This window comes from Calcarisporiella thermophila (assembly GCF_041956535.1).
Source record: "Calcarisporiella thermophila strain CBS 279.70 unplaced genomic scaffold VTP21scaffold_1, whole genome shotgun sequence".
NCBI classification, from domain to species: domain Eukaryota; kingdom Fungi; phylum Calcarisporiellomycota; class Calcarisporiellomycetes; order Calcarisporiellales; family Calcarisporiellaceae; genus Calcarisporiella; species Calcarisporiella thermophila.
The window spans coordinates 236,704-264,699 of record NW_027192191.1 but is presented as its reverse complement, the minus strand read 5'-3'; the positions used below and the strand labels follow the sequence as shown (position 1 = coordinate 264,699).

The 27,996-nt window shown below is 44.1% G+C and overlaps 13 protein-coding genes across 13 annotated transcripts; 6 read left to right on the top strand and 7 right to left on the bottom strand.

The window, feature by feature from the left end:
• Positions 1 to 119: 119 nt before the first annotated feature.
• VTP21DRAFT_126 (uncharacterized protein) lies at positions 120 to 2,052 on the top strand (the record flags this gene model as incomplete). The annotated part of the gene is made up of 4 exons (XM_069391327.1): positions 120 to 416; positions 481 to 555; positions 621 to 732; positions 926 to 2,052. 4 exons carry the CDS (start codon positions 120 to 122, stop codon positions 2,050 to 2,052), a joined length of 1,611 nt encoding a protein of 536 aa, XP_069256505.1.
• An 899-nt stretch (positions 2,053 to 2,951) lies between these two features.
• Positions 2,952 to 3,626, bottom strand: VTP21DRAFT_125 (uncharacterized protein; the record flags this gene model as incomplete). The annotated part of the gene is made up of 1 exon (XM_069391316.1): positions 2,952 to 3,626. One exon carries the CDS (start codon positions 3,624 to 3,626, stop codon positions 2,952 to 2,954), a length of 675 nt encoding a protein of 224 aa, XP_069256504.1.
• A 503-nt stretch (positions 3,627 to 4,129) lies between these two features.
• On the top strand, positions 4,130 to 4,706 carry VTP21DRAFT_124 (uncharacterized protein; the record flags this gene model as incomplete). Its single annotated transcript, XM_069391305.1, has 2 exons — positions 4,130 to 4,366; positions 4,440 to 4,706. The coding sequence occupies 2 exons, from the start codon at positions 4,130 to 4,132 to the stop codon at positions 4,704 to 4,706; spliced, it is 504 nt and encodes a 167-aa protein (XP_069256503.1).
• Positions 4,707 to 4,954: 248 nt separating this feature from the next.
• VTP21DRAFT_123 (uncharacterized protein) lies at positions 4,955 to 6,230 on the bottom strand (the record flags this gene model as incomplete). The annotated part of the gene is made up of 4 exons (XM_069391294.1): positions 4,955 to 5,254; positions 5,328 to 5,665; positions 5,750 to 6,036; positions 6,097 to 6,230. The coding sequence occupies 4 exons, from the start codon at positions 6,228 to 6,230 to the stop codon at positions 4,955 to 4,957; spliced, it is 1,059 nt and encodes a 352-aa protein (XP_069256502.1).
• Positions 6,231 to 6,700: 470 nt separating this feature from the next.
• VTP21DRAFT_122 (uncharacterized protein) lies at positions 6,701 to 8,028 on the bottom strand (the record flags this gene model as incomplete). Its single annotated transcript, XM_069391283.1, has 4 exons — positions 6,701 to 7,306; positions 7,388 to 7,595; positions 7,664 to 7,796; positions 7,869 to 8,028. 4 exons carry the CDS (start codon positions 8,026 to 8,028, stop codon positions 6,701 to 6,703), a joined length of 1,107 nt encoding a protein of 368 aa, XP_069256501.1.
• Positions 8,029 to 8,461: 433 nt separating this feature from the next.
• On the bottom strand, positions 8,462 to 11,178 carry VTP21DRAFT_121 (uncharacterized protein; the record flags this gene model as incomplete). The annotated part of the gene is made up of 3 exons (XM_069391272.1): positions 8,462 to 9,382; positions 9,459 to 10,998; positions 11,117 to 11,178. 3 exons carry the CDS (start codon positions 11,176 to 11,178, stop codon positions 8,462 to 8,464), a joined length of 2,523 nt encoding a protein of 840 aa, XP_069256500.1.
• Positions 11,179 to 11,419: 241 nt separating this feature from the next.
• On the top strand, positions 11,420 to 12,048 carry VTP21DRAFT_120 (uncharacterized protein; the record flags this gene model as incomplete). The annotated part of the gene is made up of 5 exons (XM_069391261.1): positions 11,420 to 11,447; positions 11,530 to 11,550; positions 11,620 to 11,690; positions 11,768 to 11,855; positions 11,921 to 12,048. The coding sequence occupies 5 exons, from the start codon at positions 11,420 to 11,422 to the stop codon at positions 12,046 to 12,048; spliced, it is 336 nt and encodes a 111-aa protein (XP_069256499.1).
• Positions 12,049 to 12,648: 600 nt separating this feature from the next.
• Positions 12,649 to 13,026, bottom strand: VTP21DRAFT_119 (uncharacterized protein; the record flags this gene model as incomplete). The annotated part of the gene is made up of 2 exons (XM_069391249.1): positions 12,649 to 12,903; positions 12,967 to 13,026. The coding sequence occupies 2 exons, from the start codon at positions 13,024 to 13,026 to the stop codon at positions 12,649 to 12,651; spliced, it is 315 nt and encodes a 104-aa protein (XP_069256498.1).
• A 332-nt stretch (positions 13,027 to 13,358) lies between these two features.
• Positions 13,359 to 14,522, top strand: VTP21DRAFT_118 (uncharacterized protein; the record flags this gene model as incomplete). The annotated part of the gene is made up of 1 exon (XM_069391238.1): positions 13,359 to 14,522. The coding sequence occupies one exon, from the start codon at positions 13,359 to 13,361 to the stop codon at positions 14,520 to 14,522; it is 1,164 nt and encodes a 387-aa protein (XP_069256497.1).
• A 1,035-nt stretch (positions 14,523 to 15,557) lies between these two features.
• On the bottom strand, positions 15,558 to 16,502 carry VTP21DRAFT_117 (uncharacterized protein; the record flags this gene model as incomplete). Its single annotated transcript, XM_069391172.1, has 1 exon — positions 15,558 to 16,502. The coding sequence occupies one exon, from the start codon at positions 16,500 to 16,502 to the stop codon at positions 15,558 to 15,560; it is 945 nt and encodes a 314-aa protein (XP_069256496.1).
• Positions 16,503 to 16,747: 245 nt separating this feature from the next.
• On the top strand, positions 16,748 to 18,107 carry VTP21DRAFT_116 (uncharacterized protein; the record flags this gene model as incomplete). Its single annotated transcript, XM_069391061.1, has 3 exons — positions 16,748 to 17,076; positions 17,147 to 17,514; positions 17,596 to 18,107. 3 exons carry the CDS (start codon positions 16,748 to 16,750, stop codon positions 18,105 to 18,107), a joined length of 1,209 nt encoding a protein of 402 aa, XP_069256495.1.
• Positions 18,108 to 18,867: 760 nt separating this feature from the next.
• Positions 18,868 to 20,614, top strand: VTP21DRAFT_115 (uncharacterized protein; the record flags this gene model as incomplete). The annotated part of the gene is made up of 4 exons (XM_069390950.1): positions 18,868 to 18,990; positions 19,061 to 19,221; positions 19,286 to 19,767; positions 19,836 to 20,614. The coding sequence occupies 4 exons, from the start codon at positions 18,868 to 18,870 to the stop codon at positions 20,612 to 20,614; spliced, it is 1,545 nt and encodes a 514-aa protein (XP_069256494.1).
• Positions 20,615 to 20,852: 238 nt separating this feature from the next.
• Positions 20,853 to 27,744, bottom strand: VTP21DRAFT_114 (uncharacterized protein; the record flags this gene model as incomplete). Its single annotated transcript, XM_069390839.1, has 14 exons — positions 20,853 to 21,131; positions 21,192 to 21,436; positions 21,511 to 21,637; positions 21,697 to 22,652; positions 22,728 to 23,257; positions 23,318 to 23,631; positions 23,704 to 24,241; positions 24,306 to 24,420; positions 24,486 to 25,400; positions 25,466 to 25,730; positions 25,802 to 26,032; positions 26,098 to 26,491; positions 26,558 to 27,476; positions 27,552 to 27,744. The coding sequence occupies 14 exons, from the start codon at positions 27,742 to 27,744 to the stop codon at positions 20,853 to 20,855; spliced, it is 6,021 nt and encodes a 2,006-aa protein (XP_069256493.1).
• Positions 27,745 to 27,996: the final 252 nt, after the last annotated feature.

The window sequence follows — 27,996 nt, the reverse complement described above, 5'->3', positions numbered from 1 at the left end:
AACGAACATATCACTTCGTTTGCCCGACTACATTTTGTAATTTATCTGTTATATACTCCTCTTTTTTCTTTAAAAAAAATCCTATCTATTTTCTCTTCCTCTTTTCCCTTTTCCTACCAATGAGCAACTTGCAAAACGGCAAAATCTCGGAGGAGATACTTCCTGCTTCAGAAGCGCTCTCTTACCTTGCTTCCATCCAAAAGAAGGACGGCCTGGCCATTAACGAGCTCTTCAGTGAAAACGAATTCGGTGGCCTTACCTATAATGACTTTCTGATCCTCCCCGGCTATATTGACTTTCCTGCTCATGAGGTTAGTCTCGAATCCAAAATTACCCGTCGTATCGCGCTTAAGACCCCATTCATGTCAAGTCCTATGGACACCGTAACGGAGGCGGATATGGCTATCAATATGGCTGTAAGTACTCAATTGATATATGCATCTTGCGAATTCCCAAACTCAAGTTTTAACATTATAATAGCTCCTGGGTGGTATCGGAATTATTCACCACAATTGCTCAGCTGAAGAGCAAGCTATGATGGTTCGTAAAGTCAAGGTAAGATATATTTTTGAACTAGTGGATATATAAGAAAGTTCTCAAGCCCATTTTCATATGCTTAGAAATTCGAGAACGGATTCATCACCGATCCAGTAGTTCTTTCTCCTGACCACAAGGTTGCCGATGTGCGTGCTATCAAAGAAAAAATGGGCTTTTGCGGTATTCCCATCACAGGTGAGTCTTTCTTAAGCATAATTCACGTTTTTTCGCTGTTATGATGAGCAAAATATCATTTATAACTTTCGTTCTTCCGAAAGGAATTGCTTTTTGGCATCCTTGTGGAACTGTTTACTTCTGACCCATCCACTTTATGATTATTTTGGTTACCTTACTCTGGACATGGCTAACCTACATCCCTTCATTCTAGAAACTGGTAAACTTGGGGGCAAGCTTGTGGGCATTGTTACCGCCCGTGATATCCAGTTTCTTGAGGATGATCAAATTCCTCTGCGCGATATTATGACCAAGGATCTAGTTGTGGCGCCCGAGGGCGTTACCCTGGAAGAGGCTAATCAAATCCTCCGCTCAAGCAAGAAAGGAAAACTCCCAATCGTCAACAACTCAGGACAACTCGTATCTTTGCTCGCTCGCTCCGATTTATTGAAGAACCAGATCTTCCCACACGCTAGCAAGGCCCCTGACTCGAAGCAGCTGCTTTGCGGTGCCGCTATCGGAACCCGCCCAGATGACAAGCTGAGGCTTGATATGTTAGTAGAGGCTGGCTTAGATGTGGTCGTATTGGACTCCAGTCAAGGCAACTCGATCTTCCAGATTGAAATGATCAAGTGGATTAAGGAGAAGTATGGCGATAAATTGCAAGTTATTGCCGGGAATGTCGTGACCCAGGCCCAAGCCGCCAATCTGATTGCCGCTGGCGCAGACGCCCTGCGTGTGGGTATGGGAAGTGGAAGTATCTGCATCACGCAAGAGGTGATGGCTTCTGGTCGCCCTCAAGGAACTGCTGTTTACAAGGTTGCTCTCTTCGCGAGACGCTTTGGAGTGCCCGTCATTGCTGATGGTGGCGTTTCCAATGTCGGCCATGTCATCAAAGCTTTGGCTCTTGGAGCTTCGGCAGTCATGATGGGAGGTTTGCTTGCTGGAACGAGTGAAGCGCCCGGTGATTACTTCTATCACGAGGGCAAGCGCTTGAAGAAGTACCGTGGCATGGGCTCACTTGACGCAATGGAGAAGACGAGCGATTCGGGCGATGGTAACGCTGCCACTAAACGGTACTTCTCGGAGAAAGACCAAGTCAAGGTCGCGCAGGGCGTTACTGGTGCAGTCCTCGATAAAGGAAGTATTCGTCGATTTATCCCCTACCTTATCACGGGTGTGAAGCATGGTTTCCAGGATATTGGTGTCAAATCCGTCAAGGAGCTCAATGAGGAGGTCTATGCTGGAAATGTCCGTTTCGAGAGACGCACTGCAAGTGCGCAGCTCGAGGGCGGTGTACACAATCTGCACTCGTATGAAAAGAAACTCTTCTCCTCCTAAACTCCTTCCTATTTCACAATCTTCATCGCTAGTATTGGATACTACAAAATTTCCAAGGCTTTATAATTTAGTTCAATTCTGTTTCTTCACCTGTATTAAAATAATATATGGTTTTACCTATACAACTCTATGGTGCTCGTTCTTAAAGCGGTTCATGTTCCAAAGTATCCAGTATCGGAAAATCATTGACTACACTAAACCCAAATTCGAACTCCTCAAGAAAAGATTTTCAATTTGGTTTAAATTAATGAACCGTTTTACCAATCTCCCTGCTTCATGTGATTTGACGAAACCAGTATATAGATAAATAAAGTTTACTGAAATGGATGGCCTAGTCATATAGATCAGACGGAATAAAACGCTATAACACTTGGAATTGTATTTGAGGGCCATTGATGAAAGTGAGATGGTGTTGTTATCACGAGGGGTCTTTGTAGAGTTTATCATTCAGGACAATGTCGGAGATGGTCCAAAAATTTATCCTGAAAACGAGTGTGATTCGAGTCGTGATAATGCGAATACAGGTTTTGTTTTTAATGCACACGAAATCTCCATCTCCTTTGTGATCCGTTTTTATCTAGTTTGATGTGCACAAAATATAGAGTTGTAGATGTATATATATATATATTGAAGTTAGATATCAAATGGTTGGGTACTGAATGGATGCTAATAAAATAAACATGCAAGAAACGGGAGAGGAAAATAGCACGCCATGTATGTCGCCTTCAATGAAGAAACACCTACTGAAAACTTCATACATTCAAAGCTAAGAATATGATGGAAAAAGAGAAAAGAGTAAAGTAGCCCAGAGTAGTGAAAAAAAGCACAGGGAATAAAGTTAATATACAAATTGTGGGTCAAAAGAGAGGAACTATACAACTCTACTCCTCTTCAAGGATTCACACTCTTAGCTGCCTCAAAAACTCCTTATCCATATCCTTGCTTCGTGCTGACCATCCAGGGCTATCATTCCCATACACCTTTTCTCTGAAGCTTCGAGACGGAGACAATTTCCATTTTCTAAATACCCAAATTCCAATTGCCGCCGCAACGACAACGCACCCGATAGCAATGCCTGCAGTCATCAATTGACCCTTGCCATCGTCCTGAGACTGGGGTTTAACAGCAGCGGAGGGAGGGAGGGACGGGTTGGTAAGATCTGCTCCAGGTATTTCAGAATTTGGAGCGGCCGACGGCTGAACAATAAGAGTGGATGTTATAGTTCCACTCGTTAGCTTCTGATTGGCAGAAGAGGTCGGTTTCGCAGCTGCAGAAGTTGCTGACGGAGGGGGCACTATAATGGTCGAGGTTATGGGGGGGAGGTCCGGAGCTTGAGCATTACTTGTTTGTGCATTCTGTTGAGGATTCGAGGGTTGGTTTGGTTTGGTATCTTGAGGTGGTTGCTGCTTCTCCACGTTAGGTGATGTATTCTTGTTTCCATTGTTATTCTCGGATGGGGATGGATTGTTGTTATTGGATGGGGGTTGCTGATTGGGATTCGGCTCCTTGGGCCGCTCATTTCCTCCAAAGAGTGTATCCAGAATGCCGCGCTTTTGGGATTTTTTTAAGGGCATACCGGAAACTCCAACTAAGAATTGGAAAATAAGGAGAGTGAAGGATAAAATAAAGGGAGATGCCAGCAAAAGTCCAGCCATGCCTCGCAACCAGTTTTGTTTTCGGATTTAACTGAAATAAAAAGTACAATAAAGGTCAGTAGCTGAATGTTGAGATATGGTATGGATTATGCACACCTTATAAATTATCTTTAACAACAAAGAGACAGAAAAAATTCGTGCCGGAATGAATGTAAAATAACTTAGCCAGGAGAGATATAAAAACTTAATGGAGAATGCGAAAAAAAATAGAAGAGGAAATAATGAAATTTGAAGCAATCCGCTTTACGAAAAAAAAAAATTGCGGGTGAGATCGGTCGCCACTAATTACTTTGTGTTCAATTAACAATTGAAACCTAGTTGCAGAAATGCTGAAACCTCTCTAGGGGTTGGTTACGTCACCACTTGTTTTTCTTATACTTCGGGGGTAGGATAAGCTCTTGTTGAATTTTCAATCAAAGATAATGATAAAATCAGCCATGTCACTTCGATCAGCTGCCCATTTGGCCGGTCGCATCGCGACACGTCAGCGCAATTTCATCACCCCCACTGTTGCCGCACGTCACCAGTCAACGACTCCAACTAAGACCTCTTCCGATGCACAGATCGGGGACTACCCTGACCTTCCTTGGACGAACGCGCAAACGAAGCCGGTATTCGGATGGTGGGATGAGCAAGAGCGTCGTAACTATAATGAGACTGTAAGCTTTTAGTTGGAATTATGCTATTTTTTTTTTTTGCTTACTTAATGTGGTGGTAAATTTGCTATATTAGATCCATGAAGAAGATGAGATTCTTTCGATCTGGTCTCCAGACCTCCACAAGTATAATCCCTACAAGGCTCTTTTCCAACTATCGCTATTCTTTGCCGGTGTGGGTTTGTTTGCTTATAATATCAAAGAGAGCCATCCAGTTTCTCCAGTAATACCCCGCACTTATCCTTATGATGGATTGAAGAATGAACTAGGAGGATCAACAGTTGCTGATAAGTCATTGGCGGCACGATCTGAAAACGATGAAGAGGCAGCAGATGAAGAATAAAAGTTTTTCCTTTTAGAGTTTTTTTTCGACTTTTTTAATAAATTCAAATATAAATTATAAAATTATTTCATTATACATATATATTTAAAATGGCTATAGAAGAATTTGGAGATATTCACATTATAAAAGAGTGCTTTAAAATAAAATGAATGCAAGTTGTGGGGGTGAAAAAATGTATACACTAAATATACTTAGGCAAAATTGTTGTAAATTGTTAAAGTTAAGAATAATGGATGTATATATCCTCACTACATATACATTTCAGCGTTATCAACATAGGTGTATCCGACGATGGGCTGCTTTTCCCCAAGAGTGATATATGGTGATGTTGGTGGAGTAGAGAAAAGAGTTGAGGTGCTCGAAGAGGATGCAGAAGAAGGCGATCTTTCAGGCCGAGTACTTGATGTTCGGTGTGGAGGAGGGGGGGGTGGACTCTTTAAACAGGCTTCGGCCACACTGATATTGGACGCCAGCTGGAAATCAAGATTTTGAGAGTGAGAAATGCTCTGAATTTGGTGCATTTCAGTGTCTAGAAGTGCCGTCAGTTCCTAGAGATAGGAGAGAAGAGCATAGGTATTAGATGACATTCAGGTAAGGATTGTTATCAAAACAGATAGCTACCTCTACGGTATTTTGGATGCTATTTAAATATTGTGCTCGCTCCTCCGAGTATATTCTTCCCCCATGAATAGCTTTGGAATATTCTCTCTCAATGAAATACCTAGTGCACTTTTCACTACCCGACTCTTCCAAGAATTCACGGGACTCCTCTAGTTTGATTTCTCGAGGTAGTGCTGTAGCGGGCTCAACTCCAAGCTCTTGCAGTTGTCGTCGTAAAACTTCATTTGTTGTCAGTAAATCTTCGATTCTCGCGTCTAAATCCTGCATTGACTCTCGGTGTACGAAAGAGAGGGTGCTCCTCTCTATGGTGTATTCACGCTCTAGCCGAGCATACTTTCCTAGATAATACGAAAACCATATTTAATTAACATTCCTGCTAATGCTTTACTCTCGTATTCACTTAAAAATTAAAAGTAACCTACTCTTCAAATCATTTATTTCATTTTCTTTCTCCTGATTGAGTGCATGGTATTTTTGTCGCCATTCGCTCAATTCTTTACGCGCATTTTCCAATTGACTTGCCAAAGTTGTTGAGTATCGTGTCACATTGGATTGAGACTCCATTTCCTCCTCCGAGTTTTTGGGCGGAACGGGAGGCGCGATGGAAAGTGCCGATTGAGTCGATCCTCGGGTCGGCAGAGTAGGTCTCGAAATTTGGCGAGGAATATTACCCGCGGACGTACTTTCATAACTAACGGCTTCGAAACTCCTGTTTAGGAAGCGAGCTGAAATACATTGTCAAGTTGAGATTCAATATTAGAGCATTTACCAGCCTGGCGAGCCCAAGTAAGTGCCTTGTAGGAAATTTCCAGAGGTCAGACAATCTTGCGCGAGATATCTCGGCTCATTTTGCAGCTGTGAGGCTGGAGAGGAATGGCGGTCACTGTGTCTGACAATACTCATTGACAGCTGAACTCTAACTTAAGCAATAGCACGTAGAAAGTATGAAGGGCAAAAAGGATGGTAGCCCTTTGGAGGCTTCCCGTCTATTATACCTTGTGAGTTTTCTTAATCAAAGTTGAAGGAGAATTAAAAAGTGTGGAGATATATAAAGAGGCTGTGGTGTGTTAGGCATAAGCCCACATGCCTTTCTAAGTTAAAAAGTCCAGTGGCCACACAAATTCATGCAGCGGAGGATATTTTTAGGGATTATGGAATTTAAGTTCTGAATATATGAAGGCGAAATAATAATCGATTATCGTCGTTTTTTTTCTCCTTTTCACTCATTTACAACACAATGATAATAAATTAAAAAAAATGAGAAAGCAAACTAAGTAAAATTGGCACAAAGAACAATCGTTGAAAAGAGAAAAAAGAAAAATGTATTTTACAGATAAAAACATAATAATCAGAAGCGTCCCAATTAATAGATCTTAATAAGCCTGATGATGATAGAAATAAGGCATAGAACTATGATAATATACGAATCCATCCTCTCTATGCGGTAGTTGTTCTTGTTGCTGCTGTAAGAGCATTTGCTGCTGCTGCTGCTGCTGCTGCTGTTGTTGTTGCTGCTGTTGTTGTTGGTGTGAAATAGCCGCGGTAATTGAGGATAGAGAGGGTAAAGATGTAGGGAGTTGTGGTTGGGAAGGCGGGGGAAGATGGTGTATTGGAGGAGGAGCTGGAGAAACGGTAGGCTGAGGTGGAGGCAATTGCACTTGTGGTGGAGGGAGTTGGTGCTGCAAGGGTGGCAGGAGCGAGATTTGAGCTTCCGGCTGCGCTATTGGCTTAGCATGAGCCTCGAAAGTAGTAGTTCTAGCCAACGTCTGGAGGGGGGTTGCAAAGGCAGTACCACGGATGATCTGTAAATCCATCTCGATTTCATTCTCTTGTAAACCCGTTGGTGTGCTCAAAGTTGTTATTTTCTGGCGACGCCGACCAGGCACGTATGTCAGCTCCATCTCTAACTCGTCCCGAATTTTCGTTGCTCGAGCGAACAGCTCCTCTATCATTTCTTGTCGCAGCATCTCTTTTTTAGTCTAAAAGGCAAAAATATACCCCCCCACACATTAGTAAATGGGATAAAGTAAAGTAAACTGTATGTTGATGAAACCACTGACCAAAAAATCATCCCGAGCCCTTTTCACCTCACCCTTATACAGCGATTCAGCCGCGTCCTGGCGCACCCGAAAACGGGCCTCTGCCAATTCGCAGCTTTTTTTACATCGTTCTTCTGCACCTTGTAGTCGCTCGATTAGCCCTGTGTGTTGCCCATTTTCCAACTCTGTGCTTTCCTGCTCGAGATCTTTCAGCTGGGCCAGGAACAATCTAAATTAGATTTTGAGGCGTTATCGCAATGGATGGAGTAATGAAGCTTAAAAAATAGTAGATATTACTGGTCCTTTAGATCGATGAACTTGTCCTTCAGTCTTTTCATCCGCCCGCTGGTGAGTCTATACACCCGTTTTAGATTACGTGTCTCGTCATCATCTTCCTTACTGCTCTCATCCGTAGCAGGGGAATCCAAGCCTTGAAGGAGAGCCCCATCATTCAAACATAGGTTAGCATCGGAAAGAACAAGCAAGTCATTGGTAATCTTACCATTGCCATTGCCGCTCCATCCCTCTCCCTCATCCTCACTTTCTTTTCTCCGTCGTTTTCTGTCCTCTGTCGGTGTGCTAGTTGCAGACACCGTTGTTGCCGCATAAAGCGGTGAAACCGAACCGTTTGTGGGCCGAGGGCGTCTTCGAGTAGTGGACATTGATTCAATTAACTCTTCACTTTATAGAAGGTGTGCACAAGATTTTAAAGATGAATCAAGAAAAAACAAATATAATAACGCCGGAATAGTGTGTTTAGAGTGCCTGTCTTAATTCCCTTTCGGGGAGCTTTAATTTCAAGCTTGGAAGACGTCAAAAATTTCCTGTGGCTCAGTCTCATCCATAGTTGTGGAACCTTACCGAATTATTAATTCTCTTTTATTAAGTTTTCAATGTTTTTTCCTTTCATCAACATGAAATAATTACAGGAGGAGGCGAAGTATGAAAAAATAACCTAGGAGCTGTGAGTTCACCAGCTTCAGAGATACGAAAAAGAAGAGGTGATAGTGGTGGTAGAAAAACGATCTAAATAACCCAAATCCTGAGATTTATGGGGAATTACGAGATACTTAAAATTTCAAGGCGGATGTATCACTAAAATCCCAGCAGTTCCATTAAACCATATCCCATGGTCACGACCAATGCAGTCGCCAAAACTGAGGCTGGAACACCTGTTCTCAGGAAATCCCGCGTCGATAAATATGCCTTTCCCATCTCATTCTCTAACATAATCGCGTTCATATTTGGAAACCCACTTACGGGGAGTCCCATTGCCGCGGAGCAAACAAGGGCGGTGCCCATGACAAGGAGACGTCCATGGGGATCCGGCATACGAGTACCAACCTCGGCGACAATAGGCAATACAATCAGTGCGGCAACTGTATGAGAGATAAATGTCGCCACCACCAGTACAAGCGCTCCAAAAATGCTCAGTACGGCGAAGGATCCGTATCCCCCGACAAATCCACTGATTCCGCCCGCTATGGTGTGCAGCAACCCAGACGAGTCCACTGCTTTCCCAAGGGCTATTCCTCCCATCGCAAGGATGATGACGGTCCACAAAAAGTTGTTAAAGTCCTCTTTCGTTAGAACACCGGTTCCAAAGAAGCACACCAAAGGCACCACAGCAATTACACCCATATCTCCAAAGACTGGGGCCAATCTTCGCGCAATACACCACAGGAATATGGTTAAAATTGTCACCATGATCACAAACACTTGAGTCCGATTAATCGGATCTTGAGTGGGCCGAACGGTGTGCACAGATGTGGACGCCGAGATGCGGTAGCTCCACAAAAGAAGCATCCATATCAAAAGGTTAGTTGTGATACAGAGCGGAATTGAGACAAAGAACCATTCCAACCACCCTGGTGGGGGATTCATGTTTGCAATGGCAACTATATTCTGCGGAGAGCTGATTGGAGATGCCATTCCGCCGACATTAGAGGCGAGAGCAATTCCTAGAATAAGACACTTGGCAAAGGAACTGTTGGGGGGGAGCGTTCTTAATATGGGCTGTGAAAATTAAAAGAAACGATGCGGTTAGTAAACCAACGTGGAATTATAGATTTAGAAGCATTCTAAGCCATACTTGAATAATTGAAAAGCACAAAACAGGGGCCGCAACGTTACTAATCCACATGCTCAAAAATGTGGCGACCAACATCGTTGCAAAGAGAACACTCCCGGGTCGTGTCCCTGCTTTCGATAATACAAAGGTGGCTAGCATTTTGGCGAGGTGGTGTTTGCTCAGTGCTGCTGCAATTGCGAAGCCACCCAAGAGCAACATAATGACAGGCGAAAACATGGCTCCAAAAATGCGCCTTGTTGCTTCTGGCGCGTCGAGACGATAGTGGTGTTTGCCGTCTACATCGCGCATAACACGAAGAATGACTACGAGGAATGGGATCAGGAGGGAGGTAACAAAGAGAGGTATCACCTCGGTTGCCCACAGGATCGATGCAAATACGAGTAGGGCGAAGCAATTATTCTCTTCGACCTTCTTAAAAATCGGCACATACAACAGTACAGAAAACACCGCCGTACACGCGATAAGTAGCAACACTTGACGCAAATATCGAGTTGGCACGGACACCATTCCCATTGGCGTTACCAATTTTGTGGTTGCAGCTCCGGCACTGAGTGGGTCCTGAGGCGTTAGGGCTTGTGATCGCCGCTCTAAACTGATCATATCCCTCCAAACGGTGTTTCTTTCCATTACAATGTGTTCGCGCAAGTGTGTCTTTAACTCGCGAATAGCCTGATCCACGTCATTATCAGTGCAGATACGGGCGTATAGTTGCTCCAGCCTTTGAACCTGCCCATTCAGCCGATCTTTTGTTTCAGCACGAAAAGGATATGCAACGTTGACAGATTGTTCTAAATAAACGGACTTGAGTTTCGAGCCGGTGATTTTGTCGAATTTTTTAAGGATCTTGGAAAATGCTTGGAGGTTCAGATTGACAAACGATTTGAGCTCGGAGAGAAGAACAAATAGGTCTACGATCCGATGCTTGAATGTTAGGCGCTGCTGATAGCGTTCGTAATCGTCCCAGAGATTGCGGCCATAGAAAGAAAGTTCGCCCGGAGGTGTGTGCGCATTTTCAGAGTCCGAATCTTCCGTATATCGTACCCTAGGAGGTATGTCTACTGCTTGTGAAGCTGTCGATGTCTCAAGCCCGTAACCTGAGGGCAAATTGATTCTTACTCCTCCCGCACTACTCCTACGAATTTTCCCAGATTTTGGTTGAAGGGATAGCGTGTCATCTATGTGTTCTTCCGACCCTAGACTACTACTTAGACCCTGTGACTGGGACCTAGCGAACCCACCTCTCTCACCAAGAGAGTTTGATGCTGCCATAGATTGCCTTCGCCCCAATGCCTCGCCCTGTGCCTCGATGTATTCGACATCCATAATGAGTGCTTCGAGTTGCACGTAGAGTTCTTTTTCTTTTTTGATGTAGAAGTTAACACATTTCTGGAGCTCCACATCGAGTGCGCGAACAAAGAGTGCATTAACATGGCTTTCGCTACCCGCAATTAGTGCCTGACGCTCTTCGTCGGTATGGGCCAGCGCCTGGTTGTGAACATCTTTTTCTAGTTGATATATGATCTTCTTGAGATTGGAGTATCTAAAAAAAGAGGAGAAAAAGAGATGTTAAGGATAACAATGACCATTGAGAGAACGCCCTGCAGTATAAAGGTGCCATAAAGCTAAATCCACTCTGGGATTGACAAAAGAAAGGATACGCGACATAATGTTCGGACCAGTCTGGTACCGAGTTTATTTTCAAAGCATGCGAGAACTTCATGTCGATAGCATCGAATTTTAGGGTATTCAGCTATCGAGCATCTATCGCTGTCAACCACACCTATACTTGTTTCCTGGAATTGACACGGAGTGCTCCAAATTCCGTAAATGACTGGTTAAGAATTTCTGCGCCACATTCATAAAAACAAATTCAAAATTTGGAGAGGCTTCGAGTTACTGTAAGAAGAGAGAGAAAGACAATGGCTCAGAGGAACAATGTATTGCGGGCATTTAGAACGTTAATGAAAACGGCTCGTTCGACATTTGAAGGTTGATAATATATTGAATTGTTTGATTTCAAAGTAAATGTAGTTAACAATATCGGTTTTGTTATTGCTTGATTTGCTAAAAGGGGATACTTTTGTATATTCGGGTAAGCTAGAAGCATGCTGCTATTGATGAAGTGAAATATTTAGGAGTATTATCCCTTTTATTAATATAGCTGCTAGAGAGCGCATACGCTTGGAATTCTCAAAATACAAAAACGAATCGGATCCAGAGGTTATCAAAAAGGTAGATTTGTAAACATGACCACTGTGCCAAGCCCCCCCTAATTCTCCTCATATGTACTTATCATTTATGCGTTACAGCATATTCAGGCCGCAGAAGAGGCGGCAACCATTCTTCGCAGAAATGTGGTGCAGGCGGTGAAGCGAGACAACCAGTCAGAGATTTATCGTAAATACTAGGCCTTACTACCTATATCATCCGGATCGCCTATCTCATCAGTTTTGTCATTGTAGGGTTAAGGCTAAATAAGGACCAGCACGAATTAGGCGATAATAAAACCATACGGATGAATAAAGGAAAGAAACCGCGAGCCACAAAAGAGCAGATGGCTGGGTGCTGTGGAGGAAGAGGAAGTTCTTGAAGGATTTAGATTTATGCTTTTATTTTACTTGTAAATTCTATGTTATTTTGCTTGGAACCATTGAAAGTTTGTTATAATTTGGGGGTTATTTAAGGCAAAAGGATGCGCTCACTCTTTGTGGACGCCCATTCATATTCAACCTCATTATACCTAGTAAAGTATAATGTCAGGAACCCATGCTCGACTAGCAAAAAGAGTCTAATGCCCAATAATAGTACTAATGCATCTATATATATTGAATGACAATTGTATGAGATTTGCCAGGGTATCTTTAGTGGTCATTAAGTTTGAATTTGGTCGTGACTATGAACTCAAACCTCTCCTCTGAATCATAAACTAACCTACTTTTTTGTTTATTTCAGAGTGTTTGCAGTAATTTAATATATACAATCTCTGGCTGCTCTTTGATTATTGTAGCTTGCAATTTGTTTTAACAACGATTATACAAGAATAGCCTATTCCTGCAAGGCGTGCATTCTCCTTTGCGTTGAGTTGTTTTTCATCCTTTGCATTCCCAGTTCCAGCACTTTTTTTCCGACTCCACATTTAGCCAGGAGAAGAGTAGAAGCAGAGTAAGACTGGGAGGGAGGACTGCTTTTCTTAGAGGCGTCTTAGTAATAGAAACGGCAAGTTTAGGCAATCCTTGACTGTGGAGCGGGTCACCATTGCTATATTGCAAGGATTCTTAAACATGGCAATGGGGACCGCGAGCAGGATTTGGCCGGCCAATGGGGCTCGGCCACCCAAGTCCAAGGAAATATCGCGAAGACGCCCAGTGGGTTCGATACCAAAATGTGCCGGGATGGTGCGAAATATGGAATAGGACCTGCTCTTAGCTGCCCAAAACCGAATCCACTAGAACAAAAGAAAGCAAACCCAACTCTAAAACATTCTAATGCACAATAGAGCTCAATTTACCAGGGCGATCAGTCCAAATTCGCCATCGATCAGCTGAGTTTCAGCGTTTTTTTTCTCCATCCTTCTTTTTGCTTCTCTTTTCGCTCTGTTGTGGTCTGCTCTTCATTTCTCCTCATTTCTTTATATATTTTTTTTCTTCTATGTTTCCTTTTGCCCCCCCCTATACTATAATGACAATCTTTCTATAGCTCAAACATTCTTTCTCCCGCTCACTCTCCACATCCCATTTCTCTTTAAAATCGGCCAGATTTCAATTAATCTCTCCTCTCCCCCCAGTATATAAATCAAAAAAAAAGGACAATTTTTGTGTGTGTTTTATCATTGCTGTTATCTTTTCTGTATTATATTTTTTGTGTTATTATTATTTCAATCCCTTCAAATCACCCCAAAAAATGCTAGAAGACGCCTTTCAGACATACGCAACCTCTAAGATCGGCACCTTACTTGACAACACGTATGAGCTCATTGACACCATCGGCAGTGGTTCGTACGGATGTCTTTATCTTGCTCGCCAATCTTCCCCTTCCGCGTCTAACGCCTACTTCGCTGTGAAGCGCCTTGGCAAAGTTGGCCTAGATGCTTCAGAGCTCGATCTTCTCCGCCAAGAGTGCCAGCTGCACGCACGCCTTCATCATCCGCACATAGTTCAACTTCATTGCGTGATCGAGACACAAGAGGATCTTTGGATGGTAATGGAATTATGTGCTGGTGGAGATTTATTCGATATTTTGAGTGGAGGGCGTGAAGAAGTGGATGATGATTACGTACGAACTGCTATGGTACAAGTACTCTCAGCCGTAGAGCATTGCCACTCGCAGGGGGTGTATCACCGTGATATTAAGCCGGAAAACCTCCTGCTTTTTGACGATGGCTCGCTGAAGCTCGCAGACTTTGGCCTTGCAACTTCGGAGGAATTCCCCGGCGAATATGGTGTCGGGAGCTTGCAATATATTCCACCAGAGCAGCATGAGGATGCGGCAGGCACTGAATACCATGCTGCCAAAGGGGATATTTGGGCTCTAGGTGTGCTGATGCTTGCGATGCTGACAGGGAAGAATGCTTGGCAGCAGGCTTCCCCATCGCGAGATCCAGTATTTGCTGCCTATGTCGAAAATCCAGTGGCCATGATTCACGAGATGTTCCCGTGGCTCACGAACGAATGCGTCGCGTTAATCACCTCTTTATTATCCGTTGATCCTGAAAAGCGGCCCACCATACAAGCGGCCATCAAAAGAGTGCAGAGCATTTCCCGTTTCTCATCGAGCAATGAAGAGGATCAAGCAGCTGACAAACAATCCGTGGTGGATCCAGCCACAGCTGCCATTCCCGCACGTTCCGGAATGATGGCGCATTCGCTGGTGCGCGGGTGGGATTCTGGGGTTGCATTTTCTGTGTCGTCAGCGTGGTCATGGTCGGATATGGCGGACGAGCCGGAGGAAATGGATTTCTCAAAGCCGGTGTTCGACATGGCCTTTGAAGGAAAAGGCGAGCGCAAGATGGTGGAATTTGAACGAGACCGGGAGGAGGATCAGGGAGTGTTTGTCTGTGAATGCTGAATAAATGAGAAAACAATAAAAAAAATGTAGGAAAATAAGAAAAAGAAAACAAGCATGGTTTCTTTCTTTGTGTTTATAGTAACTTTTATTTCGCTATGGATCGCATTGTGAAAACTTTTCATTCTAGTTTATACCACTTTAGTTTCTTTCCTTTTCCCATTTTTCCTACATTTTTGATATTTTTGATATTTTATTTTCGACTTAATATTTCAATAGGATAAAGTTTATATTTCTTGGGATGTCTCTGATCGATAGGCCAAATAAAGGATTGTTCAGCTCTTTAACCGACTTTATATCTGTTGTTGGACTAATTCAGGCTAATTAGGCTATTCCTTGCTAAAGAACGACTGTGTTTTCTCACTCGAAGAGTATTGTGACTGCTAATAATGAATCTATAAAATTGGTAAACAAGTTTCGTGTCTCTCTATTATCTTTTGTCTCTTAATTTTTTGTTTATGATATCTTCCTGATTCCAAATATTTACTTTTCTTCCCCCTCCCTCTTTCCCATCGATTTTTCTTTTCTTTTGTTTATAAAGGTAAGTTTGCTTATTTCCTTTTCCTCTTCCGTGTTTTTATGAGAATGATGAACGTATTCATATTTGCACGTCAGTCATAATTTATTGATGAAATTTTTCCGCTTTATTGTCCTGACCCTCTACCCTTCAAGACTTAAAGAGAATGAAGAGAATTAAGCTAATAGTCTTTTTATTTTCTTCATTAGGCTCTGCATGAAATCTATAAATGATAATAAACTTGCATTTCATAAAAGACAGTGTTTGAAACATACCCCCTTTACAACTCAACAGGCACTTCGTGTGTACAACGCAACTCTTATTATCCGTGGGTTGCGTTGAAGTGGTTATGAGTGCTAAAGTAAACGCCTTCTCTTTTTATTTGTGAACAAAGGTTGGTCTTTTGTTAACTCTAAAGAGCAGGCAATAAATACTATAAATATCAAGATGAATGAAGGACAAGCAAGGACTTGAATAAGAAGAATAGGTACATCTACTCTATGCATGAAGTCTTCGTCCACCTAGAGTGAAGTCTTTCTTCTTGTCAATACTGCCCAAAGTGAACAAAGACAGGAATGAATCCGTTCTATTGGCCATAGTAGCCAGTACGAAAGAGCTATTACTTGAGACGTCAATCTAGTGCTATATGGCTTCCTGGCATAGTATAGCTTAGGTCTATGAGTGATCCTCTCATCCCCCGTCTTGACTTCGCCCATTGGTCTCCCAGGGGGGAGTGTGTGATCAGAGGGAATGCCATTTAGAAGAATGCGTGCAGTGTCGTCCGATATTCGGGAGCCAATGATCCACCATCGATAATTAGCCGTAGAGGGACTCTGGTCAGAGAGTAGCTCGGTAGTGCTTTCAGATGGATAGGCACCAATTCCACTGAAGAGAAGGCGAAGGGCATCAAAAGCAAAGGCCTCGCCATGCTGAAGAAGGGAATCATCGTGTATCCGGAAAAGTACAGGTATTGGTTGGCCCAAGAGAGCTTGGAGTGCAGCCCGCAAACCTCTAAGAAAGCCGCCGGCACCAAGCTGGCTACGATAAGCAGATACAAATCGGTGCAATTCGTTACGTGCATGCTCTACAGATACTTCCGATTTCATCCCCTCTTCCTCAGATGCTAGTTTTCCATTCGTCTCGCTGGAAGATTCAGCAATAATTTCTTCAAATCGTTGATGCAGGCGCTCCTGCTCTCTGACATGGAACTGACTACGGATCTGGGATTTTAGGGATGTATAGAGATTCGCTTCTAAAGGATTTTGCAGAAGTCCCGAAGAGGGGTCTAGACCAAGTGAGAGGATGGCGGTTGAGTTGGCCTCGAGAGGTAATGATGGATTATTAGCGATGGCTGCATCCACTAGTGCGAGTAAATGTGCAGCGTCGGATTCTTGATTATAAAAGAATCGCTCGCAAATTGAGCGGTATTCCAGCAAGTGCTTGGGGAGTTTGGCTTGCTCTGTCATGTAGGGCAGGGTTTCTATGGTGTGGTATAGTTTCCACAACCGAAGTGGCAAAAAAAATTCTGTTGGCTGAGGATCTTTGAGAGAAAATTTTTGTTTTGCAGTACTTCTATTTTTCACTTGAGATCTCGCCATTTTTTCTCATTGCAAAATCTCTTTGATCCTCTGATCGTCCTCATTTCTATTCAGATATACACCAGATCACACGGTTCTCCTCTTCTCTCCCAAGATCATATTTAATATCCAGCATGAATATTAACTTCAGGCAGCCTAATCGGCCGCGCTCATTCTCTGCCTCTTCGGCGTCAAGTTTCGAAGATAACTGCACATCTGCATCGTCCTCGCCACCGAGCACTGACATGCTTCAGCCGCCAGGCACATCTGGCGCCCCACGAGGCAATTCATTTGTGCGAAAACTATACAGGATGGTGGGGGATGAAAGATACCAAGATTTGATATATTGGAGCGCCGCTGGCGATTCTTTTTTCGTCCACAATACACCGCGGTTTTCGCAGGAGGTTCTGCCTTCCATGTTCAAGCACAGTAATTTCTCAAGCTTTGTTCGGCAGCTGAATATGTACGCAACTTCCCTCTATCCGTCATTCGTCTTAATGTATAATTTTGCAGCATTATCATCTTATTTGTAGGTACGGTTTCCATAAGGTCAACAAATCAAACAGAAACAGTGGCAGCTCAACCAAAGGTGATCAGGAGCAATGGGAATTCTCTCATGAAAAGTTCCAGCGCGATCGACCCGAGCTGGTTGAGGAAATAAGGCGAAAGGCGCTTGATACAACTGCACCCCGACGCGAATCCGATGCTTCAAATTTGCAAACGGAAGTTGCAGGACTCAAGGTGTTTAAGGGCGAAGTTGGGCAGCAAATGACTCAGATGCGCAGCAATATGAATGAGGTGCTCCATCAACTCGAAGAGACACAGCGACAACTGGCGATGCAGCAACAAATCATGCGTCGCTTAATGGACCACCTGGCGAAACAATACAAACACTCTGGCCGTAAATATTATGGTTTTCTTTACCAGAGTCCGGAATTACGTTCTTATATTGGTTTTCTTTTATTTCTTGGACTCATTCTAGAGGAAGTACCACCAGAACTCAACTACGACTCTTATGAAACAAAATTGGAGCGGCCTCCTATCTTTATTACTAGCGCGGAAACACCGGGCGCACAATCAGGGATGCGTGACTATATGTCTCCTCTCCAACAGAATGCCAACCACTCGCACAATGATCCCACTACGTCTATCCTTGCTGAGGCACAATCTGCCTTCTTAAACTTACAACAACAGCACATACAACAACAGCACAGTCAAGATGGTCTCCCTTCTCCGATCGATGTTCACTTGGCGCAGACTTTTGTGGAGCCAATGCTGCATCAGCCGCCTTTTTCACCAGAAAGCCTGAACCTGCATGCATTGGCAGTAAACACGCCACTCCCTCCAAGCCCCTCGCCCTCTTCGGCAGATAGTAATGGAATCATGTATATGGATGAGATGGACTACGGCCTCGAGGGAAAGAGCATCGGGCAATATGAGTTAGCTGGGACCGATGAGCTGCTGGGTTTTGAAGCTTTCCCTCGGCAAGGGTAGTAAACATGCCTATGGCCTATTACTTCCATATACTTCGATTATTCTAATAGCACTCTTTTACTGCTGCCTATTCCCCCCCCCCCCCCTCCTTCTGTATCATTTCTTATTGTCATCGTCTTTCATTGCCCTTTCACCAACTTATTAAACTTTTATTTATTGTTAATTAATGGAATGCCTTTATCCCTTTACCCTGGAGGGGATAATGAGACTACGCCCTGCTTGGTGAATATATCCCTTTGGATATAATCCGTGATCTGAAAGCAAATGATTTGGATGGCTATAACTGGAAGTGCTATATTTAATTGAACTCTCCTTTGGCATTGTGTGGGTAGGGCTATTTTTCCATTGTTATTATTTGCAATTTTTGCATTGTTATTATGTGTATAAACTAACAGCTGTCAATATATCCCACGGCAGGATCTTAATCTCGAGCCTGAGAAACAGGTCCTCTCCCGATACCTCCACTGAAAGATCGATTGGCCGCCAGCCCTCGTCTAAACGGCAGAAAATGGATTGACTAGAAGCGCCAGTGAAGTAATTATTTCGGAGGGTGATTCAATCGTGATTAAGATTTTTCTATAAGTTCAATATGCGGAGTCAAAATCCTTATTTCCCCCTAATAATATTTTTTCTAGTTTGACTCTATTGGAAAAGTTCTCACGGTTGCTAGCAAACAACCACTTTTCCCCACTCCATCTTCGATACTTTTTTTTATTCCCTCCTCTTTCTAATTATAATTTACAAAGGAAAAAAAAAACAAATGCTTCGCACGCTTGCATTTAGACGCAGTGCCACTAGTCAATTGCGAGTCATCCCATCGCGAACTCTGTCTACTCATTTTGTAAGAGCATCGCGGAAACAAAATCTCCCTGCAATTTCCAAGGTAGAAATGCACTTTTCATCGCATAAACTAAAAGAGTTTAATTACATTAATTCCACATTAATACCAATAGGTACAGGCCCCTTTCGCTTCGTCTAGTCTAAGTGCGCGTCCATTATATCCTCTTTGTGGAAATTTACGTCTATTCCATTCCACACCCACTGCGCATAAAGTCCTTCCATTCTTACTTGCAGATATTGGTGAAGGAATTACTGAGTGTGAGGTTGTACAATGGTAATGATGATAGCATTTCGGATAATATCGATTATAGGTGCTCTAATCCTGTGACATCTTAAAGGTTTGTTGAACCGGGATCAGAGGTCGCCGAATTTGAAAAAATCTGCGAAGTTCAGTCCGACAAGGCTAGTGTTGAGATCACATCCCGGTACACGGGAAAAGTTGCGAAGCTCCACTACAAAGTGGGGGATATGGCAAAAGTTGGACAAGCCTTGGTGGATATAGAGGTTGAGGGAGAAGCAGATGCTACGGAAAATGTTAGTCCCGAGCAAGAGGCTCAAGCGAGCTCTGCAACGGAAACCTCGTCTGCGAACACTGCAGCTTCCAGAGTTGCTACACCAGCAAAACCGCATCCTATGATGGAAGGTGTTAGGCCGGAAGAGAATGAGGCTGTGTTCGCTACCCCAGCAGTAAGGAGGATTGCTAGGGAGCATGGTGTTGACTTGTCTCTAGTAAAAGGTACAGGAAAGGGTGGTCGTGTGATGAAAGAGGACGTTATTGCTTTTGTTAATGGCGGTGGAGTCACTGCTCAAGAAGCTGCTGGTAAGTTTTAATTTCGTTCGAGTCGAAAAATTTAATGGGTCATATTGACCTATTCCCTCCCCTGATAGCTGCGCCAACAATATCCTCAGCTGTCAACGTGCCCACTGCCGCAGACACAACGGTTCCGCTTACCACTATCCAAAAGGCTATGTTCAAGTCGATGACTCAATCCCTTACTATTCCACACTTTGGTTATTGCGATGAATTCCTTCTTGACACCACGAACGAGTATAGGAGCGCACTGAATAATTTGATTGCCCGAAACCCAACAAGTTACAGTTTCCCCAAAGTTAGCTTCATGCCAATTATGATCAAAACCATGTCCATGGCGCTCGCCGAGTTCCCACTTCTAAACGCCTGCCTTGAGGAGGACGGAGATTCCACCCCTAAACTGCGCTATCGCGGATCGCATAACATTGGGGTGGCGATGGATACTCCCGGCGGACTGATTGTGCCCAACATCAAAAATGTCCAAGCAAAATCCATCTTCGAGATTGCTGCTGAGCTCCACCGTTTGCAAGAAGCCGGGCGACGCAATGCCCTCGCTCCCGCCGACTTACGCGACGGAACAATCACCCTTTCAAATATCGGCGTCATCGGTGGCACCTATGCCTCTCCCGTATTGGTGAAGAGTGAGCTCTGCATCGCCGCTGTGGGCAAGGTGGAGCGGGTGCCGAAATTCGAAATTGGAGCGGATGGCACGGAGAAGGTGGTCGGAAAGCTGAGCATGCCTGTTAGCTTCAGCGCTGACCATCGTGTTGTGGATGGAGCTACCATGGCTCGCTTCAGCAACCGTTGGAAGCAACTTCTCTCAGAACCATACGCTATGCTTGGGTTTTTGAGGTAAACTAGAGGCGGAGCTTCGTTTTTGTTTTTGTCTTTTTTCTTTTCTCTCTCGATAGAAACTCTATGTTTTATTATGGTGAATATAGAATCTGTGATTTTGTTGGGGAACAGCTTTTATAGAGCTGTCACTTTTCTACAATATATCCCTTCCTTTGCTCAAAATTCCAAAATACCATATTAAATATTCATGCCCAGAAATCAAGTTGCATACCGATAGCAATTATATGGAAACGACTCTTCTATACGGATATCCCGCGTAACCTTTCCGACAAACTTTGTCCCCCTAGTATCCCTACCCTTCTCCCTTCATGATGTTCCTCTTCCCTAAAATAGAGCTGATCGTGGAGCTGAGGGTGCATTGGAATCGCACTTAAATGGATAAGCATGCTCTGAATTTCGCCAACGGGTCCATCCGAACCGAGAAGCTCCACTCCCACAGAGAGAACCAATATGGCTCGCCACAGAATGAAGAACACGCGCTCGCGAGAGGTGAAGTTCAAAGCACCGTATTCTTTCACCTACACAGGATACAAACTGTCAGTTTCGAGTCTAATTCATTTAGCGAGTTTTCAAAATACATTAGAGTCAGGAGATTCTTTCTCGAGTAATTTTGCAGCCGCCTTCAAAGTGTCCAATGCTTTTTTGCATGCCTCTCTTATTGGCCCCTCAACTGCACTTCTGACGACCTCTTTATGCTGAGATGCTCCCATCAAAAGAGCTACCGAAGTCATCTCGAGATCAGCCTGGTCTTCTTTATAGATATTGCTTTTTTCGACCGCGAAAAGCACGCGGCTCGGGTTGAGCTCTTCTTCCAGTATTTGCACTACATATAAATAGCCGTGCATAACTTAGAAATCACATGGTTTTCGAATTGGATTAAAGAAATAACAAACTTACAGGGTTCCTCATTAGCAAGGAGCGTTGACAAAAGCATGCGGTATAATGCAGGTGAACGGGGAAAATTGGAAAGAATATGGGTATATATATCTTTGAGTGCCTTTTCAGAAGTTATCCGTGTCTGTGCCTATACATAAAATTGTCAACGTTGAATATCACCTTGCCAAAAATTCATTAATGCGTTACATGATTCCCGCCGGACAATTTTCCAACAATTTCTGCGGCTTCGTCTCTAACGTCGGCATCATCATCCTGCAATAATCTCGCCAAAGTCATATGGATTTTCGCTAAACTCTCTGAAGTATCTTCATTTTTCATCGCAATATCGCGGCTCAATGGCAAGATCTCCACGAAATATTCAACTGAGGAGACGACGGCTTCGCGCAACGAAAGCGGCTTGTCAGGATGGCTGTTCTCATAAACCAAGTTCGACCACGTTTTTAGAGTACGAGCACGGATCTCCTCAGAGCACGAAGGGTTCCGCCAAGTCTGAAGAGTAAGAGACCCCAGCAGTGGCAATACCGCCTCCATTTTTGTGGGACTTGCTTTTCCTTTCCGCCCAGTGGCATATCCCTCAACCACCTCCCAAAACTCTGCCAAATCCACGCCACCTACTTCCGGAAGCTTGGCCAACAATTCCGTCACCATGTCAAAGCAATAGACATGCGGCTCGCCTTCTATAAGCATACGCGCAAGTTTTGTGCGAATTTCATCATTTTCAAGTAATGAGGAAGAGGAAGAGAGGCGTTGGAGAGTGACGAAACGGACTTCATAATCGCAGTCAGAAAGTAGGCTAAGGAACACTTCAGCATTGGTCGAATCCAAGCTAAGGAAGGTGAGAGCCTCCGCAGCTTGTTGCCGCACAAGATGTTGGCCTAACTCCTCCACCTCTCCTGTCTTCGAGAGCACCTCACGGCAGAATTCTGACATCTTCTCCTTCAATAGAGCGAAAGCTTTATGTGCTTTCGCTAAGAGTTTTGCCTGGGTTTCTTCATCCTCTAATGTACGGGACAGCCACCGTGACTCCACACAGAATTCTGTGACAATTTGTAGGAAAAGCGCACGCGTAATGGCACATCGATTGTCCATCAGGAGGATAGTCCAAGCTGACAGCAAGAGGTCGGGCAGTTTTTCGGTCAGATCTAAACATTAGCATTGTGAAGGTTAGGTTAAAACCAAACAAAGAAAAAAGCAATTATATAGAGGTGGGCCCTTACCCAACATGATCTCGGGAGAGGCGACATTATACAAATGCCCTCGCAGCAACAACTGTATCTGTGCCAATCTTCCGTGCATTTCGTTCTGAGAGGTTGTACTACAGCATATATTTAGCAACTCTGCACAAGTGCTGACCAACTCTCCAGATGTAACAAGGGGCGCAAGTGCTCTAGCAGCCATTTCTCGAGTTTTAAAAATCGAACTTTTAGCACAAGACATAACCAGCGGCACAAAAGGTGCAGTTGTAAGTATTGTATCAGTGCCCTCCATCAACGAAGGATGAAGCCGTGATAATAGAGTGAGCACGGGGTAAAGTGCAGAATTAACCTTTGGACCGGGAGACAGCAGATCGTCGACAGCAGCCTGCAGCTCAGCAAGGAGAAATGGGTGTAACCGAGGGAAGCGGGCGAAGAACTCGCGCCCTGTAAGCGTATTGATTGTGTGGTGTTCATCACGAGTCTTCTTGGCTCCAAAGGTTCGTTGCAATAAAGTGGAAAAAAGCATAACAGCGCAATTGCGGATAGCCCAGCTGATAAAAATAATATATTAACCATTGGGGCCTATTCTGACTAGATGAGAGATTACTTACGTATGTGAAGAGAACCCTCTTATTGCGACCTCATACCCCTCGGCAACAAATGGGAGAACATCCTGCCCCAATTTCGCGTCTGTGAAAATCGTTCTTAATACATTAAAAGCATGAACTTGTGGTAAATCCAATGTCTGGTCAGCGTCAGGTGATGTGGGACGCGATGCGATCTCGATGAAACGATTCATTGCCATGGGTAAAAGTACATGCCGCCCATGCGGCTCACTAGATACAACTGCCAGAACACAGAATGGAAGACCAGCACTACGGCGAGTGATCGAAATAGATTGCTCTAGTATGCTTTGGATGTGTTCCTAAGTGGGAAGTAGGACAAAGGTTAAACAGGTATAATAGGCAAAATCAGTTCTTAATTTATGACAACTTACCTCAAGACAAAGAGCAGGCAGATCGGAAAATTTGGGGTGAGACGACGCGCGCAAACGGGTACAGAGCTCAACATATCCAGGATACACGGCAGAAAATGCTCCGCGGTGACGGATGCTTGTCAACATAACTCTAAAGAGCTGGCACGCATTCACCATGTCATCATAACCTACGAATCCATCATTATTCCCGCTCTCACTTGCAATAGGTGCACGTGCTACAATAGTCCCCAGCAGGGCACTTGCTTCTTTAACTGCTCTCCAGCAAAAACTCAAAATCACCTGCTGCTTTGGACCAGCTTCAGCATCGCTGATAATCTCGGGCGTTTCGAGCGAAACGGCAATTAACTCGTCAATATTCTCCTCCATCTCTTGGAAAGAGGCGGGCATATTCCCCTCAGGAGAAGGGTTCGAGAGCACATCGAGGACTATGGAGCAGGTGCTGTGGACTAGTGAAAGGGCTCTTGCATGAAGTGACTGCCAAATGGAAAGGTGAGTTTTAATTAGGTCGTCACTGTAATCTAACTCTTGGACAAGATATCTATAATAGGAATAGCAATCAGGTTAATACGTGGCCGTCGTTCATTTAATTAAGCTTCGCATACTGAAGTGCAAGTAGTGTGCCATGCAAAGGGTAACTTTGGGCAGCGAATAAGAGATTTTCCGAAGCAATTTTCGTCTGTTTTTCAAGCATATCGAGGAGCTTACTTGTAAAGTCGGCTAGAAGAAATATTGGATGGTTAATATTGGCTTTTGATATTTTGATTAAATGTGTGTAAACTAACCGGCTGGTACACCGTATGAGTCTCGATGACCACTAACTCCTGGCTCCACTTCCAACTCATATCCCAATCCCACAATATACTTTCTGAATATCAGTCTAAAAATCGTAGCTCCACTATTGCTCTCTCCGGCTCTTGTGCTCTTCATTCTCTCTAGACCCCAAAGGATCACATTTTGCGCCTGAGCTTCTGTCTCTACTCCTGGAAGTGGGTTCGGTAAGGCAATCAGTAAATCGAATGCCTGTAATCTATTCTCGGCAAAAGAATGAAGCAGCTCGCTTAGAAGAAGTTGAGTGAGACGGGGGTGAATAAGTGGAGTACGCAAGTTGGGCGGTAGAGAAGAAACCCATGGGACCTTTGCGGACTGCTCATTGGGCTCTAATGATGCCGAAGCTCCACCCTCGACGCCAAAAATTCGCACAATCAAACCAAGAATACGGAGAGCAGTGGATACACGTTGGAAAGAGGCCCCAGGTTGTAGTGAAGCAGAACAGGCATGCACAAGAAAGTTAAGGAATTCACAGGAAGGAGCGATCGCCTCCAACCACTTGTCCCTTTCCTCGTTTTCTCTCTTTTTAACTACTTCTTCCGCCATCTGCACGTTCTTTTTTTCCTTATGAATCTTCTTAATTGCTCCTTGGTAGTTTCTCCAATGTGTATATAATACTGTCCGAGTTCGCAAGAGTAACTTGCCGAGGAAGGCGCCCAGCTTTTGACGAAAATCAGCCGATGTAATGTTCATATTTGCTAGGATAAATGAACGCAGCAGGGCAAATTCGCGGGGGGTGGGTTCTGCTGTGGACCTTCGTGACTCACACAAAATACCAAGCGCATCTGTACGCACACCTGTATCGGAATGCGACATAGCATCATAGAGAAAATCGGTATTGATGAGTCTCTCTTTGTTTGTCACGTTTCCTACAAATATAGAAAGTTAGTTAACATGTTTTCTGAAAAGATTCCTAAAAAAAACACTGATCTACCTTCAGCAAAAGCCTCTCCACCGAATATATCCAACGAGCGCCCTACTTTCACTACCGACACAAGTGCGTGCAATCGATAATCGGCACCTGCACCAGACTCCTCAGAATCCTTTGTATCTTGCAATGTATGGAGCAATCGCCAGAATGCTTTCGGAGAGGCTTTCAATAAACGCGGAAGAATAAGATTGGCGATATTTTTACGGATAAGTTGATCAGGGGATGTGAGGGCTTGACAAAGAGGATTGAACCAGAGCGAGATCCATGACTATTTCCCAAAAGAATGCGTGAAGATTAGTTCGAAGACGTTAATATTTGGAGAATATGCATTTTACGCACATTATACGCCTCCTCGCTGGCAACATCGGCTCTCATATTACGGTGATCTGCATCAGGCATCATTTCAATGAGTTGGCGCTCGAAGAATGCGTTAAGCAAAGCAGTAGCACGCGGAGCAAGTATAATGTTGCTGAGTGCCTGCATGGTGTTTTCGACGAAGTTCGGCTGCATCTCCAAGAAGGCCTTGATTCCAGTATGAGGTAACAGGAGAGTCAGGAGTGCATATTTAACCTATGGAAGCAAGTAAAACATTGTAAAACAAAATTAATAAAAGCACATACTCCTGTGGTACTCACTTTGCGATGCCAATCCATTGCCAGAAGTGTTTCGAGGAGCTCTTCTAAAAATTTATCGTACACCTCTCTCCGCCCCTCTAGCTCTGCTTTGACCGCCACGATCTCAAGAAGATATTCAAAGATCGTTTTCACTTTGTGTTGCACAGCATCGACGGGATCGTCCCAATGATCCCAAACATTGCCGACAAGACGACGGATTATATCATCCGTAAAACACTCTCGCGCGATACGCTTGCCCTCGGGAAGGGAGAGGATTTGTTTAGATACAAGAAGCCAGATTCCCAATGCCTCAAATGCGATAACTCGGGATTGGGGCTCTGACACTGACGAGCAAAAGTAAGAGAGGACGAAGTAGAGAAGATGGTGGAGGGTTCTTGGAGTCTCTTCAAGATTCCTGTCATAAAGTTGAGGATGGGTGAAAACAGGGTTTTGTGCAGAATAGAAAGTATGCAACATTTACTTTAACAAATCGGAATAGAAATCAACTCCAGCAGGAATCGGTGCTATTAATGTTTGCATCCGCAGGTTCGAGATCATGCCTCTAGCAACTGGTAGCATAGGCGGATCATACACGTTCCAGCCTGATTGTTGTACCAAGGTTTTCGGGATTTTTATGCCCACTTTTGTGGTGATCAACTCGCTACTGCCCTCCGACAGATCCCCAAAGAAGATTCCAATGACATCGCGACACGATTCCTCGGCATTGCCAGCCACTTCTAGAAGTTCACCCAAGGCCATGCCTCCAATCTGCGCACACTCCCTAGTGTAGCAATCATCACGGGTACACAGGTTGAGACAAGCCGATACCAAACGCCGGAAGAGATGCCCTTGCGAACTTTGGCATTTGGTGCGCACCGCACCAAACGTGGACTGGGTCTCGGCTGGGTGAGAGGTGAATATCATCAGTAGGGTTTTGGCAAGCATTTGACAATCGCCTACGAGTTGTGCTCTCGAAAAACTTGACAGTTGATTAGCGCATAGATCCTCCACTCGTACCATGGACGACATCAAGCAACTCGTCAAGTATTCTAATACCTCCATGAATCTCTCTCGTACTGCTTGGGCACCCAGAGAAAATCCAAGCAGCGTTGGGATAGTTAAGGCTTTGACTTGATATGAATGCGACTCATATAGTGGATCGGAGCTCATGTAGCGAGAGTACTCAGAGAGGAACAGAGGAAACATGTCGGGTGATAGGGAGTGAAGCATTTCTATTATGGGAATACAATATTTACGGGGAAGATGCTCCGCAGCCGCGAAAAAAATTGGAGAAATAGTGCGCATAAGAGTCGCTTCGAGTTGGCCACGGCATGTGGGAGAAATTTGAGTGGCACTCGGACAGGTGGACTTTGAGTCTCGGTGACCTCGAAGGGTTTTATCTAAGTCAAAATGCATGAAGGCGCATGGTTAGCTATGGCATGTGCTACCTATTGATTAAAGAGTAGCCCAGTTACCCATTTCCTTAAGATAACTGCTTTGTTGTTCCCAAGTTGTCTTCTCATCCCCAAGGAACTTAGCAAGCTGGGCGACCGCAGGATGAATTTCGTCATCGGGATGCTCAGCAAGATAACCATCAACCAATCGAGACCACGCGTCATCAATTGGTATTGGGTTCACCTTCGAATTGTGTTGATTTAATAAAACCATTCCACGCTCTCATTTAATAGCCCGGTGCCTTTCAAAACTATATTAGGCTCGTAACCTTTAGGACTGCTTTTTCACTCCATAAACAAATTTAATCTAAGCCACCAAATATCAGACGCGATAAGATTGTTTCAGAGCAACGGTGGACTTGCATGGTGTCATATTCAGCCTTATTGCTCTAATGCATAAGGAGAATTTTCTAAGTTGATGAATCATATGAATCGCTGGGTATATCATGTGTATTATTATAGGAAT